Source organism: Geotrypetes seraphini, chromosome 12 (assembly GCF_902459505.1).
Source record: "Geotrypetes seraphini chromosome 12, aGeoSer1.1, whole genome shotgun sequence".
NCBI lineage: Eukaryota > Metazoa > Chordata > Amphibia > Gymnophiona > Dermophiidae > Geotrypetes > Geotrypetes seraphini.
This window is the reverse complement of record NC_047095.1, coordinates 63,821,240-63,838,624: the sequence shown is the minus strand read 5'-3', so window position 1 is coordinate 63,838,624 and position 17,385 is coordinate 63,821,240. Positions and strand designations below refer to the sequence as shown.

Genomic DNA, 17,385 nt, shown 5'->3' with positions numbered 1-17,385 from the left:
GATAGTGGCCGAGTGAATAGGGAGGAGTGGGTGAAGTACAGGGGACCAAGTACAGCAGTGTGTGAGAGAGCGTACAGGAGAGCGTAATGAGCGCATACAAACACAGTGCCTTAGCGAGGGTGTGAGACGCCCATCCCCTGCCCTCTTCTCCATCCCCACCCACCCACTCCCGCTCCTTTCCCACCCCCTCCCCTGCTGCACATACATGCACCCTTTCCCTACCCCGTACCTATTTTAACTTCTCCAGTACAAGCAACATCGGCCAACTCGCTGTCTATGTTTGTGTCAGCTTTCCCATGTACAGAAACCTCTTTTTATAAAAGGCATACTTTATATATGATTTTAAGAAAGGTTTGGACAAGTTCCTGGAGGAAAAGTCCATAGTCTGTTATTGAGAAAGACATGGGGAAGCCACTGCCTGCACTGATCGGTAGCATGGAATGTTGCTACTCTGGGAATTCCGGAATCTTGTTACCGTATTTTCACGCATATAACGCGCGCGTTATACGCGTTTTTACCTACCGCGCATACCCCTCGCGCGTTATATGCGTGAGCGCGGTATACGAAAGTTTTCAAACATAGTTCCCACCCCGCCCGACGCCCGATTCACCCCCCCAGCAGGACCACTCGCACCCCCACCCCGAACGACCACTCGCACGCGCTCCCACCCGCACCCGCATCCACGATCGGAGCAAGAGGGAGCCCAAGCCCTCTTGCCCGGCCGACTCCCCGACGTCCGATACATCCCCCCCCCCGGCAGGACCACTCGCACCCCCACCCCGAAGGACCGCCGACTTCCCGACAATATCGGGCCAGAAGGGAGCCCAAACCCTCCTGGCCACGGCGACCCCCTAACCCCACCCCGCACTACATTACGGGCAGGAGGGATCCCAGGCCCTCCTGCCCTCGACGCAAACCCCCCTCTCCCCCAACGACCGTCCCCCCCCCAAGAACCTCCGACCGCCCCCCCAGCCGACCCGCGACCCCCCTGGCCGACCCCCACGACCCCCCCACCCCCCTTCCCCGTACCTTTGGAAGTTGGCCGGACAGACGGGAGCCAAACCCGCCTGTCCGGCAGGCAGCCAACGAAGGAATGAGGCCGGATTGGCCCATCCGTCCTAAAGCTCCGCCTACTGGTGGGGCCTAAGGCGCGTGGGCCAATCAGAATAGGCCCTGGAGCCTTAGGTCCCACCTGGGAGCGCGGCCTGAGGCACATGGGCCCAACCCGACCATGTGCCTCAGGCCGCGCCCCCAGGTGGGACCTAAGGCTCCAGGGCCTATTCTGATTGGCCCACGCGCCTTAGGCCCCACCAGTAGGCGGAGCTTTAGGACGGATGGGCCAATCCGGCCTCATTCCTTCGTTGGCTGCCTGCCGGACAGGCGGGTTTGGCTCCCGTCTGTCCGGCCAACTACCAAAGGTACGGGGAAGGGGGGTGGGGGGGTCGTGGGGGTCGCTAGGGGGGTCGCGGGTCGGCTGGGGGGGCGGTCGGAGGTTCTTGGGGGGGGCGGTCGTTGGGGGGGGGGGGGGTTTGCGTCGAGGGCAGGAGGGCCTGGGATCCCTCCTGCCCGTAATGTAGTGCGGGGTGGGGTTAGGGGGTCGCCGTGGCCAGGAGGGTTTGGGCTCCCTTCTGGCCCAACTACCAAAGGTACGGGGAAGGGGGGTGGGGGGGTCGTGGGGGTCGCCAGGGGGGGTCGCGGGTCGGCTGGGGGGGCGGTCGGAGGTTCTTGGGGGGGCGGTCGTTGGGGGGAGGGGGGTTTGCGTCGAGGGCAGGAGGGCCTGGGATCCCTCCTGCCCGTAATGTAGTGCGGGGTGGGGTTAGGGGGTCGCCGTGGCCAGGAGGATTTGGGCTCCCTCCTGGCCCGATATTGTTGGGGAGTCGGCGGTCCTTCGGGGGGAGGGATGTATCGGACGTCGGGGGGGGGGCATCAGGCTTTCAGGATGGGGACAGACCATCAAGGGGGGACAGTGCACGGAAGTCAGGGGGGGGTGAACGGAGAGTCGGGACAGCGCACGGAGAGGCGGGGCAGTGCACGGAAGTCAGGGGGGGGTGAACGGAGAGTCGGGACAGCGCACGGAGAGGCGGGGCAGTGCACGGAAGTCAAGGGGGGTGAACGGAGAGTCGGGACAGCGCACGGAAATTCAGGGCAGTGCACGGAAGTCAGGGGGGGGGTGAACGGAGAGTCGGGACAGCGCACGGAGAGGCGGGGCAGTGCACGGAAGTCAGGGGGGTGAACGGAGAGTCGGGACAGCGCACGGAGAGGCGGGGCAGTGCACGGAAGTCAGGGGGGGGTGAACGGAGAGTCGGGACAGCGCACGGAGAGGCGGGGCAGTGCACGGAAGTCAGGGGGGTGAACGGAGAGTCGGGCAGCATGCGCGGTATAATCGTGAGCGCGTTATACCAAAGTTTTTGTGCTTATCATCGTGATTTCTGCGCGCTATACACGTGTGCGCGTTTTATACGGGTGCGTGTTATTTGTGTGAAAATACGGTACTCTTTAGGATTCTGAATAGAATGTTGCTACTTCTTGGGTTTTGGCCAAGTATTAGGGACCTAGATTGGCTACCATGAGAACGGGTTACTGGGCTTGATGGACAATTGGTCTGACCCAGTAAGGCAATTCTTATGTTCTTACATGAGTCAAGTATACAACAATTAAGACATTGTGACATCACTGATGAGGTTGGCTCTGAGGCATTGTGGAATGAGGCATTATGACATCACAATCTCAGCTCTGGAATGTTGCTCTCATTGGGGTTCCGGAATCTTGCTATTCTTTGAGATGCTGGAATGTTGCTACTCCTTGGGTTTTGGCCAGGTACTAGTGACCTGGACTGGCCACCATGAGAATGGGCTACTGACTCAGTATGGCTATTCTTAAGTTCTTATGTGAGCCAAGTATAGGACAATTAAGCCATTGTGACATCACTGCTGAGGTTGGCTCTGAGGCATTATGACATCACAATCTCAGCTCTGGAATGTTGCTCTCATTGGGGTTCCGGAATCTTGCTATTCTTTGAGATGCTGGAATGTTGCTACTCCTTGGGTTTTGGCCAGGTACTAGTGACCTGGACTGGCCACCATGAGAATGGGCTACTGACCCAGTATGGCTATTCTTAAGTTCTTATGTGAGCCAAGTATAGGACAATTAAGCCATTGTGACATCACTGCTGAGGTTGGCTCTGAGGCATTATGACATCACAATCTCCGCTCTGGAATGTTGCTCTCATTGGGGTTCCGGAATCTTGCTATTCTTTGAGATGCTGGAATGTTGCTACTCCTTGGGTTTTGGCCAGGTACTAGGGACCTGGATTGGCCACCTTGAGAACGGGCTACTGGGCTTGATGGACCATTGGTCTGACCCAGTATGGCTATTCTTATGTTCTTATGATTGGGATTTATTAACTGTCTTTATGAAGACATTCGCCCAAGACAGCGTACAGCAGATACACTTATAGTATGGGGGCTTAGCAAAGTGAAAGTTTTGGACAGAGCAACTCTTATGCATAGAGTTACCTAAAAAATAAATAAAATACGCCCAAATTCACACAAAATAAAACGGTGAATTTCTTCATGCCTATAAGCAGGTGTTAAGTGTGTGTGTACTTCCTGTGCAGAACTTCCAGAAAGGCAAACGTGGGTCTAATCTGTCTTATGCAATCAGTGTAATGTTTTGCCCATTTCTGCCGCCTATCTTAGGCAGCCTGACATGAAATTATCCTCCCTGGATGAAAGTGATCCAAAATGTTACGGGGAAATGCAAATGAGCCAGCGTTACCTTTCCCTCAGAGAGGATCGATTTAGAACAGGGCTTTGGGAGCGCTTCGGCACAGATGAGGACTCGGGACGGGTCATTAAGAGCCCAGCAGAATGAAACTGCCTGCCAGCTGGCTTGGAGATCAGGTGTTCAGCAAAGCTATCAGAAGAGCCGTGAAGGTCACTCGTAGGAGCTTCTGTTATAATCTGTAAACAAACAGAAGTAGGAATACTTGTGAAAAAAAAAAAAAAAAAAGCCAGGGATAGGCAGAATTTCTTTCTTAGTGTTTTCAGGCCCCTACGCAGGCTGTACAAGGAGCTGAAGCAGCAAAAAAATAAAATTTCCAAACATGTGATTACTGAATGACTAACTATATAGGCTCCGAGAACACCTTTTAACTAGAGGAAGAAACATGCTTTGTGTTTCCCTTAAATCAGTGTTATATTATGAGATTCCATTCGCTGGCGTTCTCAGGCACGCAGAAAGCAATGGTGAGTTTTTCAACCGGGTGCCTGGGATACTGGGTGTCTCCCAGGCAGGCAAAGAAAGCCAGAACTAAGCACACAGGCAGCTGAAACCGTGGGGGTCCCTTGGGCTGCCAGCCAACGACATGGCGGCGCTGATGGCTGTTCACGTGCAGTCCTCCGGCCTCTGCCACACGCTGCCCACTCCCTCAGCTCACCTCAAGCTCCTGGCTTCTGTCTGCACTGCCAGGTGTGAGTAACCATAAGGAAGGAGGGAGGGGGGGGGAGGAGAAAGTGGAGAGAAAGTACAGGGAAGGGGGGAGAGAGAGAGGAATGATTGCTGCTAGAGGGAGGATAGTGGATGAGTGACTAGGGAGGAGTGGGTGACGTGCAGCAGTGTGGGAGGGAGCGTACAGAAGGGAGTAATGAGCGTATACAAACACAGCGGCGTAGTGAGGGTGAGAGGCGCCCGGGATGGTGTCGCCCCCTCCCCCACCCTCTTCTCCATCCCCCGCTCCTTTCCCGCCCCTCCCTGCCATAATGCGCTTACACTCCCTTCCCTACCCCGTACCTCTTTTAACATCCCCGGTGCGAGCAAAGTCGTCCACTCGCCGCCCGTGTTGGCGTCAGCATTCCCTCTGATATCACTTCCTAGTTACGGGCCCTGGAAGTGATGTCAGAGGGAGAGCCGACACCGACGCGGGCAACAGGTTGGCAACGTTGCTCGCGCCGGGGAACTTAAAAGAAGTACGGGGTAGGGAAGGGAGTGTATGCGCATTGTGGCAGGGAGGGGCGGGGAAGCAGCCGGGGGAGGGGGTGAAAAGGAGGAGGGGTGCCAATGCCCTTACCAAGATGACGCCTGGGGCGCACTGCCTCCCCTGCCCCTTACTAAGCCAATGTACAAACACATACCCTAGTTCTAGAAAAAGCGTAAAACATATGCATACAATTTAATTGAACAAGCTAAAACGTGCCATTTTATCAAGCAATTATTGGTACTAATTAGAAACAACTACAAGCTACGTGCATTTAATTTAGGCATTGAATCCACACCTAAATTTTACATACAAGTCAAAAAAAAAGGGGGGGGTGCAGAAATGGGCGGGTCATAGGGGAGCAGGGACATTAGTTATGCGTGGAATTATAGAAGAAGGCCATCCTTGCCTAAATCTATGCACAGACGTTTGCCTCACGTTTTTGTTGGTGCAAATGGCCATGCTCAAGTTTACCGATTATGAAATCATCCGCTCTATTCTTCAATATAACTAACTACATGTAGTGTAGACCAGTGGTTCCCAACCCTGTCCTGGAGGACCTCCAGGCCAATCGGGTTTTCAGGCTAGCCCTAATGAATATGTATGAGAGAGATTTGCATATAATGGAAGTGACAGGCATGCAAATCTGTTTCATGCATATTCATTAGGGCTAGCCTGAAAAACCGATTGGCCTTTAGGTCCTCCAGGACAGGGTTGGGAACCATTGGTGTAGACTATAGTTCTCAGAACCATTCAGATGATAAAAGAAGATCACAACGGGGTGAATCCCCCGAAAGTAGCGTCTTCAATGTTCAATCATAGCACTTCAAAATTTGAATTGGTGAAAACTCTAATTATTAAAAACAATGCAAAAGGTTGCTATGTACTCATCTTAGTGAATCTGAATCTTCCAGGGTCTGACGCGTTTCGCCAGACCAGGCTTCCTCAAAGAACCCACACGTAAGGTTTTCCAAATTTATGTGATCTATTGTTCTTCCCTACTTGCTGTGTCTCATCCAAATTTAGTCATGGTTCCAGGGTGTAAGCGCTCCTCCATAAACCACACCTAATATTAAGTATGGTTCATAGAATAGCGCTTTTTCCAGCACCAATGTGTAGGCGCAATGCATAGAATTTAGTCCGTGATGCACGTACATGCCATCCGTATAAGCCAATAGCCTCTTTCCTGTCCCCCCTTCCCCCAGTACGCCAAGAGCAAATGTAACGCCCTCACTTAGGAGTGAATTGACCTATCATTGGATTGGCCATCTCTCAATGGGCTGATCATCCTGTTATGGCCATCCTGGTCCGCTTCTGATGCTGATGATTCCAAAGCAGTGGCGCATTCCCCAGCAAACAATGGGTAGAGTTCCCATTTTTCAGGTCACAAAATTCTGGACACATGGCCCCACCCTGCTTCATCTCTGGCTCCACCCCATTCCGTCCAGTTCCGCCTTCAGCTACACCCCATTCTGTCCCAGCCCCTCCCAGTTTAGTCTCTAGCCCCGCCCCCACAAACCTCCTCTCTTCTTCCCCGACAAGCTCTGGTTGTGTCTGGATGGCCTGGGTTGTGCACACATGTGTGTGGTGTCATCTGCACGTGCTCAGATGCTATCCAGATGCGGCCGGAACACATCGGGCCTTTTCAAAACCTGGACAAACTGTCGGGTTTTGGAAAGTCTGTCTAGGACCCTGGACAGTCCTCTATAAAAAGTGGGATATCAGATGTTAATACATGATAAACATTTACATCCTTGATCTGTGGGGGGGGGGGAGGGGTGACAATTTTCAGCTCAAAATATTTGCCTACATTGCTCCCCATTTTGTCTGTACTCTTTCAGAGGCTCCAAAGAAAAGTCACTATCATTTAATCCTGGCTATACCATCTGGAAATTCTCACTCTTTGGCCTTCAGTCTTACTCGTTGGTGTGGTAAATCTCACTCTTTGGAGTGATTCACCCATGGCATCTCTGCGACTGTGTTTATCAAGGCTCCAGGCCTGCCGGGACAGGGGAGATATGATTCAGACGTTCAAATACTTGAAAGGTATTAAAGTAGAACAAAATCTTTTCCAGAGAAAAGAAAATGGTAAAAACCAGAGGACATTATATGAGGTTGAGGAGTAGTAGATTCAAGAGCAATGTTAGGAAATTCTACTTTACGGAGAGGGTGGTGGATGCCTGGAATGCGCTCCCGAGAGAGGTGGTGGAGAGGAAAACGGTGACGGAGTTCAAAGAAGCGTGGGATGAACACAGAGGATCTAGAATCAGAAAATAAGATTAAATATTGAACTAAGGCCAGTACTGGGCAGACTTGCACGGTCTGTGTCTGTATATGGCCGTTTGGGGGAGGATGGGTTGGGGAGGGTTTCAATGGCTGGGAGGGTGTAGATGGGCTGGAGTGAGCTTTGACGGAGACTTCAGCCGTTGGAACCTAAGAACAGTATCAGACAGAGCTTTAGATTCTTGCCCAGAAACAGCTTAAGAATAAAAAAAAAAAAAAATTTAAACTGAATCAGGTTGGGCAGACTGGATGGACCATTCGGGTCTTTATCTGCCGTCATCTACTATGTTACTATGCTTATGCTGTTACAGTTTCTATTAGCAGAAAACAGTCTTCACAAAAAGGGTAAGGAACATATGGAACAATCTTCCAAGGGTGATAGGACAATCCCTACACTCCGAAGAACAAACGGGAAGAGAAAAAGATCAAACCGTCTTCGTGATTTACAAATGCGATAAATAAATGCTAAATGCAATTGTGAGCCTACGACAATCCAGCAGGAATTAAATTGGACGCCGAATAGGCCTAATCGTTCTTATCATCCATCACGCCCTATGCTTCCTTGTCTCTGTTCCTAGATGTGGCACTTTATTGCTCATTTTCTTGTTCCATGAACTCTTTTGCCGTACAGGTCCAATACTGCTCTCATCAGGGGATCATTACGCACGTCCCTCTGCAGCTCTTCCCAGACAGAGACCACAATGGGCAGTGTTCTCTGCAAGAAGCGGCAAAGCTTTGGAAACACCGCTCCGCTGATTTATTTTCCTCGTGCCACTAGAGGTCCTCCTAAGAACAATTCTTGGCTTTATAAGGGGTTAACCCGTTTCATTCTGCAGTTACCTTCCTTGCTGTGATGCAGCATTTTCTCATTCATTCACGCGGCATCAATTTACCAGCGAATAGAGTTTCAAGAACATTAACAATTTGATTGATTGGGCATTATCAAAAAAGGTATCACTACCAGAACCAAGGAAGTTATCCTCCCGCTGTATAGGGCGATGGTGCGACCGCATCTGGAGTACTGCGTTCAGTACTGGTCGCCGTACCTTAAGAAGGATATGGCGATTCTCGAGAGGGTCCAGAGGAGAGCGACAAAAATGATAAAGGGCGTGGAAAACCTCTCATATGCTGACAGGCTGGAGAAGCTGGGGCTCTTCTCCCTGGAAAAGCGGAGACTTAGAGGGGATATATATAGACTTTTGATACCTTATACCACCTCTAGATCTCTTAGATCGCAAGACCAACACCTATTAGCAATTCCATCACTAAAAGTTATTAACACAAGACGTAGCACAATCTTTTCAATAACAGCCCCTCAAACCTGGAACAACCTCACACTATACCTAAGACAAGAAAAAAACCTGTCAAAATTTAAGTCTGAACTAAAAAGTTTTCTATTTATAGATGCTTTTAACGATTAAATCCTTCATACTCTTAGTTTAATTATTAGGCCAAATGTCTTCGTTTCCCCTTCCTAATGTTTTTCCCTTGAATTTAATGTTTTTAATAGCGATTGTAACCATTAAATAATTTTCCTTTTGTTTCATTATAGTTTGTAGAAATTCCCTCTAAAATGTATTGTAATCTGTATACATAAGTTTATTATTTTTTTAATTTAATTATTGTATGTACATTACCAAAAACTTTTATTTACTTGTACATCGCCTTGAATTTTGAATAGGCGATAAATCAAAATATTTAATAAACTTGGAAACTTGGATATGATAGAAACTCATAAGATCATGAAGGGTGAAGTGAAGGTGGAGAGGGACAGATTCTTCAGACTGGCGGGGGCAGCAAAAACTAGAGGGCACTCAAAAAAATTGAAGGGAGATAGGTTCAGAACAAATTCTAGGAAGTTCTTCTTCACGCAGAGGGTGGTGAACGCCTGGAATACGCTTCCAGAGGAGGTGGTAGAGCAGAGTACGACTTTGGGGTTCAAAAGGGGATTGGACGAGTTCATGAAGGAAAAGGGGATCCATGGGTACAATTAGAGGGTACAGTACAGAAGGCTGTAAAGTAATAGAGTAGTAGAGAAATAGATCACTACAGGTCATTGACCTGGGGGGCCACCGCGGGAGCGGACTGCTGGGCGTGATGGACCTATGGTCTGACTCAGCAGAGGCAATGCTTATGTGCTTATGATTGAGTTGTGCCAATTTTCATAAAGATCGCTTTGAAAGTTTATGTTCATGAAATTAGGGGTGAAACTCTGATCCTTTTGGGCTAAGAACTGATTGGATTTTCAGGATACCTCGTGGGCAGGCATGAGATAGTATAGATTTACACAAAATTCAGGCAGTGTGCGTAGTTATCAGGGATAGGGTTGCCAGATTTACCAATCCCTAGGCCCGCCCCCCAGGCCCACCCATCCCCACCCTGTAACGCCCTAATCCCACCCCCAGGCCTCCCCAAGCCCCGCTCCCCCCACTGCCTGCTCTTGTCGGGCAGAGATGAAGTCCACGCAAGCGTGCGCGTGACATCATCTCGTAGCATCCACACTTGCGCGGACTTTATCCCTGCCCGACGCGATTTGAGGAGGCTTTTCAAAACTCGGACTAAGTGCCATGTTTTGAAAAGCCATCTGGACCCCTGGACATGTCCTCAAAAGGATTTAAACGGCAGGTTGTCCAAGTGCCGATAATCAAGACGACTTTTTAGATGTTTCCAGGAACATTTTAGGCCTCTGAATCCCGCTGTGTGCCCAGAGCTGAAAGGGGCATTTCTGGGTGGGATGTGGGCAGGATGTGGGCTGACCTAGACTCAGTCGTCCTGCAGCGATAACTGAACGTCTGACGGGACTGCTTAGACAAAACTTATACGTTGTGAGTTAGACGATGTAAAAGCAGTATACTTTGGAGGAATGTCTACTTTGGAGGAAAGGCGGGAGAGGGGAGATATAATAGAGACGTTCAAATGCGTACGAGTCGAGCCTCTTTCATTGGAAAGGAAGCTCTGGAATGAGAGGGCATAGGATGAAGTTAAGAGGTGATAGACTCAGGAGTAATCTAAGGAAATACTTTTTTACAAAAAGAGTGGTAGATGCATGGAACAGTCTCCCAGAAAAGGTAGTGGAGACAGAGACTGTATCTGAATTCAAGAAGGCATGTGGGATCTCTTAGAGAGAAGAGATAATGGTTACTATGGATGGGCAGCCTGGATGGGTCATTTGCAGGGCAGGATTAACCAATAGGCCAAGTAGGCAGGTGCCTAGGGCCCGAAATGGTCAGGGGGGGCCCGATGAAGGAGGGCATCAACATTGTTTTTTTCCAAACGGCGATAGGCCCCTCCAGCACCGATCGGCAACACAGCCCCCACCCCCTATCGACGGAAAGTAAGACAAGCAAGCAACGCGGGTAAGAAAGGCAACGGGAACTGTAATTGTGCAAGCGGTACTGCTTGCCCAAAGCTTCCCTCTGACGCAACTTCCTGTTTCCACCTGAGCGCATGGTGGGGTGGGGTGAGGCGGGGCAGGGGGCCCAGTGTACTTGTGTGCCTAGGGGCCCTCGACGAATTAATCCTGCCCTGGTCATTTGACCTTTACCTGCCATCATGTTACAATGTTTCTCTAACCATAAAGTTCTATGACATCACAATGCAGCTGTAAAGAGCCTTAGCCAATAGGAAGAGGAGATGCAAATGTTAAGAGCCGTAACCAATAGGGAGAGGAGGAGATATTGAATGCTGTGGGTGGACCATTTGGCCTTTATCTGCCTTTATCATCCATACCTGTTTGCCATATATTTGGGTAATTAATTTCTCCCATTCATTGGATATTTTTTTTTCTCTTCTGTAAACCATATAGAGCTTCACGGTCCTAAGGTATATAAGCCAATTGTTATGTTACGTTATCACGTTTCTGTTTCTAATATGAGGATATGAGGAGCCAGTCTAAGTTACAGGGTGTGCACCAAGCTAGTCCAGTTTTAGAATAAGTGCATAATCAGTCACCACATATATTAGAGGCTACGGAGAAGAGTCAGGCTTTCAAGTAGAAGTAGCCTTGAGTTAGACGTAGCTGCTGTGGGAGAGAGAGCTCCAGAGTGTGAAGACTACTCCCGAGACGGCTCGTTAGTGGGTCTCACATTGTGTAATTTCATTTGCTATATGAAAATAGGACCATCTGTAAGTTTAGTTTATGGGTTTATTATTTTAGGGTTCCTCACCCTTAACATAGAAACATAGAAACATAGAAAAAGTGGCAGAAAAGGGCTATAGCCCACCAAGTCTGCCCATTCCAAGTATCCCCCCCTGAATTTACTCCCTTAAAGATCCCACGTGAGTATCCCATTTTTTCTTAAAATCCGTCACGCTGCTGGCCTTTATCACCTGGGGTGGGAGTCTGTTCCAATGATCCACCACTCTTTCGGTGAAGAAGTACTTCCTGGGGTCGCCATGAAACTTCCCTCCCCTGATTTTCAGTGGATGCCCTCTGGTGGTCGAGGGTCCCATGAGCCAGAAGATATCATCTTCTGACTCGACGCATCCCGTGATGTACTTATACGTTTCAATCATATCTCCCTTCTGAGGTACTCATCTATCAAGGACACTTCTTGCAACAATTTTGTCTTATCTTTGATACGTATGTTTTTCCAAGAAGTTGTTAGCTATCAAGGATAGGGTTGCCAGATTTTCCAATCGGCCAAACTAGATGGGCCATTTGACCTTTATCTGCCATCATGTTTCTGTCTTTTTTTTCTTCTGGCTTTTTTATCCTCATCAGTTAGACTCCATAATAATTTTCGTAGCCCAGTCCCTGTATCCAATGTATTTCTCTGATATCAATAGATGGTCCTTTTATGTAGGTTTATGAATTTCTTCCTTTTACTTATCACACTGTTTGCTTTTCATGTCAAGTTCAGTGGGGGCAGTTTTTTTCTCTCCTGGAAAGATCATTGCATGATGACAAACTTTTTTATTTGGGGGGCGAGATCTGTCTCTGCAGCATCTCCCCACCCCCAACCCCCATCCAACCCAGGTCCCTGCATGTCAGCATGCCGCGCTGTAACTGAGCCATTAGACTGGTCTCAGGAGCCTCTTTTCAAAAGAGCGGTACATTTTTTCCTCAGCTCGACAGTATTATTCTCATAAGGAAACCACTGCTAATAATTCTCAGCTCATTTGATTCCTCATGATGCTAATAATTACATGTATAACATTCGGTTTTAAAACACTGCACAGGACTTTGGGCAAAAAAAATTTTTTTTTTTTTAAAAGCTGCATTGCCTTCTGGCCTTTGTTCACACTGGGAGATCATGAGATACTTCAGGGCATTGGGGAGTGATTAATTAATCACCGACTGTGCTGTTTGTGGACTCCAAATAATAGCTATTGCTAATATCTTTTTTTTTTTTTTAGAAATCAATTTTAATTAAAATGTATCTGATAAAAAAAAACCAGCAGTCTAAAGTTTTCTTAACAGATCATAATTTATGAGAACAGACCCAAGAACCCCAAGGAGTTTATTACAGCAGAAGATATTGGGATTTGGATTACAGATAACTTCCGAATATGGATATTGTTGAAAGCACAAATCAAGTACTTTAGTGCTTAAAACTATGCATTTTAAAATCAAATTCACTATTATTTTTTTTGTAGCCAGTTGACTCTAGAGTTCATTAAGCAACCAGTGTATAGTAAGACTGGAAGACATTAAAAATTGGTGGTACAGTACTCCACCGAAATTCGCGGGGCTTACGTTCCAGGATTCCCCACGAATTGTGAAAATCCACTAAAAATGAATGTGGTCTAAAAATGCCTGATTTCTTTTAGGGCCCACCTCCCCGCTCTGTTTTTGGCTTTTCTTTGCCACGGTGATGTCAGCTGGAAGGCTCCATCACGGATGCACGCTCTGCCACTGCAAATGCCACCAATCTATTCTACGCTCCCTTTGCAAAGTTTACTTTCTTGCCGTATGCGCCCGGGATATGAGGAAAAACTGGAATCCTGACCCCCCCACCCAAAAAAAAAAACACGGGGAAGTGAAAAGCTGAGGACTGCACTTTGCCAGGGCACTCGAAAACTTCAAGGCCACTTTTGCTACTCTTCTTCCCTTTCTGAGCCCAGGAGTCCCAGTCACGAAAAGTTAACTGGCAGTCGACTCAGCCGAGGGGGGGGAGGGGGGCTGCAGAGCCATTTTGGAAGCAATCTGCGAGAAAAGTTTAGGTGGTGAGAAGTTCCCTGCAGCTTTCATGAGGAGCGGAGCAGGAGAAGCCAGCGCAGGCCAGGGCGGCTGAGGCGCTGGAAGCATGGAAGAGGGGCCGACGCTGCTCCTCCTTGTCTGCCTTTGCGTCCCCTTGCTGCTGGGTGGGGGCAGCGCCCTGGACATGCACTTTTCTGGCCTCGAGGCCGAAGTGGCGCTCAACCTCTTGCTGGGGGCGGACTTGACTTAGAAAATTCGTGGTGCCGGAAAGGCTCTGGACGCGAGCTGGGAGGAGGACCTGCGGGTACTGAGACTGCAGCCACCTGGAGACTGCGCTCGGCTGCCCAGGAACCCCGTTCCACTCTCGGTGTACCTGAGTGCCACCTGCACCTCCGAGTCCACGTGCAGGGCCTGCACTGCACACTCCAAGGAGGGGAGCAGAAGGAACGACCGCACCTGTGAGCTCCACTCTGCCTCCCCGCAGGGGACGTGCTGCGGGGCGCCACCGACCTGGTCACCACCCTCTTGCTTTCGGGGGGCTGCCGCAAGCCGCTCCAAGCCGGCGCACGTGCCGCAAGCCGCCCCTTGAGCCGCAAATAGAATACGGCACTGCACGGGGTCAGGAGCCATTATTTTGCAAGATGGCAGCACTGAGGCAGGAGTGAGTGGGCATCCCTCCTGCCTCTTTCAAGATATAGGGGGCCGGTGGGAGATGAGGAATATTGGAGAATGACACGGGGTCAAATATTTCCCCATCCCTGTGGGAACTCATTTTCCCGTTTCATCCTGGCAAGTTCTTTTCCTGTCCCTGCCCTATTCCTGCAAGCTCCATCCTCATCTGCACAAGCCTCAAACTCTTTAAAATTGTAAGTAGCAACATTCTAGAGCTCAGATTGTGATGTCATAATGCCTCATTCCACCAATGCCTAAGCTCCGTCCTCATCGGCACAAGCCTCAAACGCTTGAAAATCATAAGTAGCAACATTCTAGAGCTCAGATTGTGATGTCATAATGCCTCATTCCGTCAATGCGTAAGTTCCGTCCTCATCTGCACAAGCCTCAAACACTAAAATCATAAGTAGCAACATTCTAGAGCTCAGGTTGTGATGTCATAATGCCTCATTCCACCAATGCCTAAGCTCTGGCCTCATCCACACAAGCCTTAAATGCTTTAAAATCATAAGTGTTCGAGGCTTGTGCGGTTAAGGCAGAGCTTACAGGAATGGGGCAGGGAGAGAGACAAAACTCACAGGGATGGGAAAATTGAGGTCCTGCGGGGATGAGGAAAAATGTGGCCCTGTGTCATTCTCTAAGGAATACCATTAGATACCAGGGAAAGGCTTTCTCAGTTGGGAGGGAGGAGGGGGGTTGGATTGGGAGGTGGGGGAGGGGGATAATTTTTTATTGTCAGGAGCAGGGGGTCAGGTCGTTGGAGGGAAGGGGTGCCACTAGAAAGCAAGGTGCGGCAGAAAGCTATTCTGAAGGCAGAGAAATCAGGGGAGGGGGGAAGGAGGAAAGGATGCTGCTAAACACTGACTCTCCTCTAGCAATTTACTGCTCCAGGCCTCGTGAAAAAAGTCCCTACCTTGCACTCTCATCAAAACTGACTGTTTACTTCTGTGCATTACAGCAGAATTCTTAATGGGTTTATTACCATCTGTTTTAATGGCGTGTGTGTGGTCAAGTCTTCTGCATGAGTTAACACCTGCACTCAACCCCTCTCTACATCCTTTGGCAAGCAATGCGGCCATACATCCTGTGGTGACCCAGTAATTAGGCTCCCAGTGCTCTCCGCATCGGCCTCAAAGGTAGAGTATAACAGAAGCTTCTCCGAGTTGTGTGCGCCTAAAAGACTGACCTTTTTATCCATAATATATTCAATCAGATTGGTTGCTAGTGCAGAATTATGCTATTCTTTTAACAAACACGTTCATATACCATATGTTTCTCTGACATATTCGAGATGCTTAGTCAGGCTCAATCTTGGAATACTTACTTTGGGTCTTTTTGCTCTATAGCTGCCAAGAAGGGAAGGATCTGAAAAAGAAAAATGGTTTTGTAGTCAGGGCATGCATTCAAGATGAGTATTAATGCTTTAAAAGGGTAGTTCTGAAGCCCTGTTTGACATCTTGTCTCCAATGATCTGCAAGAGTTCGATTCAAATTTTCATCTGTTTCAAATCGATATTTGGTATGGCTCCTGCTTATTGGGTTTCGCAGTTTTCTGTAGACTTCCGATAATCTCCAGAGTCCACTTCAAATGCATCTGCCTAACTTTCAAGAAAGTCCACGGCATCCTTCCACCATTAATTCCGCTTTCTTGGAACTCCTCAAACCCTAATACCACCAGACCCACCCAAAAATCGAAACTATCCTTCCCCTCCCTAAAAGGCATTTCCCTCCTAGGAATACTGGGGACTTCCCTCCCCTTCAGACTCACCAAGCTCTGGAACAACCTTACCCCCCCTTTTCGGAACCTGAGTGCTCTCCAACCCTTCCGTAAACATCTGAAAACCTGGTTATTCTCAAAAATCTAACACCTCCCTCCTCATTTGACATCCTAGCCCTCTAACTTCCTTCCTTCCTCTGATCTTCATCTAGCCCTTTCCTTGGAGTTCCTTTCTCATTACAATTCCTGTAAACCGTGCCGAGCTCCACAACTATGAAGATGGTGCGGTATATAAACCTAAGGTTTAGTTTAGTTTAGACTGGTACAAGAGATATCTGGATAGAACTCTCGCTTTTCTGTTAAAGTATAAAGTGATTGTGTTTTGTGTTATACTTATTGTGAGTTTTAAAAATGAATAAAGATTTTTTTTTTTTTTTTTTAAAGAACTCTCGCTTTTCAAGCTGACAGAATGAACGATTGGTTTGGTAAAAATTTTCTGCATGCTTCCTCTTACCTTACTTTTAGAAAACTAGTAAAAACCCAGATGTTCGATCGATTCCTAACTTAAGGGTTTATTGTTTTATTTTAAACTAAACTAAACCTTAGGTTTGTATACCGCATCATCTCCACATTCGTAGAGCTCGGCACGGTTTACAGGCGATGGGATAGAAAGGAACTACAATGAAGGGTTAGGGTCCAAGTATGAGGGGCTTTTAGAGGGCTTAGAATGCCAGAGATGGAATAAGTATCACATTTTTGAGAATAGCCAGGTTTTCAGATGTTTGCGGAAAAGTTGGAGAGAGCTCAGGTTCCGAAGAAGGGAGGAAAGGTTGTTCCAGAGCTCAGTGATTCTGAAGGGGAGGGAGGTCCCTAGTTTTCCTGCAAGGTAAATGCCTTTTAATGAGGGGAAGGATAGTTGTAATTTGTGGGTGGATCTGGTGGTATTAGGGTTTGAGGAGTTCCAAGAAAGAGGGATACAGGGAGGGAGGATGCCGTGTAGGATTTTGAAAGCTAGACAGGTGCATTTAAAGTGGATCCTGGCGATTATCGGTAGCCAGTGAAGCTTGGACAGAAGCGGAGAGACATGGTCAAATTTACTTTTTGCGAAGATAATTATTTTAATCTTAATTTTCTACTGATTGTCCGGTACTTCTTACTGTAAACCGCCTCAAACTTTTATGGCTAGATGGTATATAAGAATAAATTATTATTATTATTTTCTTTTAGCTACAGTGGCCCCTGGGGGTTTTGTACAGCTTTATAGAGGAACAAAATGTGCACCTGAAGCTATCTGCCAATACTGCTGATCAGGGGCATAGCCAGACAGCCGATCTAGGGTGGACCCAAGACCAAACTGGGTGGGCCCAAAAATTTGATTTCATCTCTGCTCCCCCGCCCTCCAAAGTAAATGAAATACCTATCCATCTTGCACTGCTACCGCAACGTGAACCTGGGCAGAACAGGGCAGGGTCAAGCAGAACTGGGCGGGCCTGGAGGCGCGGCCATGGGCCTGCATTTTACGAAAGTAAAATCGGATAACCCTGGGCTTTAGCATGTTTCAACACAGGCCTTTCACGCAGGCTAAGCCCGGATTCAA

At 48.4% G+C, this 17,385-nt stretch overlaps 1 protein-coding gene across 2 annotated transcripts in view; it reads right to left on the bottom strand.

The window, feature by feature from the left end:
* Window positions 1–17,385, bottom strand: part of SPATA6 (spermatogenesis associated 6) — a 71,413-nt gene that overhangs the window by 30,658 nt on the left and 23,370 nt on the right. For both annotated transcript variants that reach the window (XM_033916868.1, XM_033916869.1), the window contains 2 exons: window positions 15,397–15,437; window positions 3,778–3,962 (listed from right to left, as the gene is read on the bottom strand). In XM_033916868.1, the coding sequence (XP_033772759.1) occupies window positions 3,778–3,962; window positions 15,397–15,437 (226 nt within the window). The remainder of the gene's footprint in view (window positions 1–3,777; window positions 3,963–15,396; window positions 15,438–17,385) is intronic.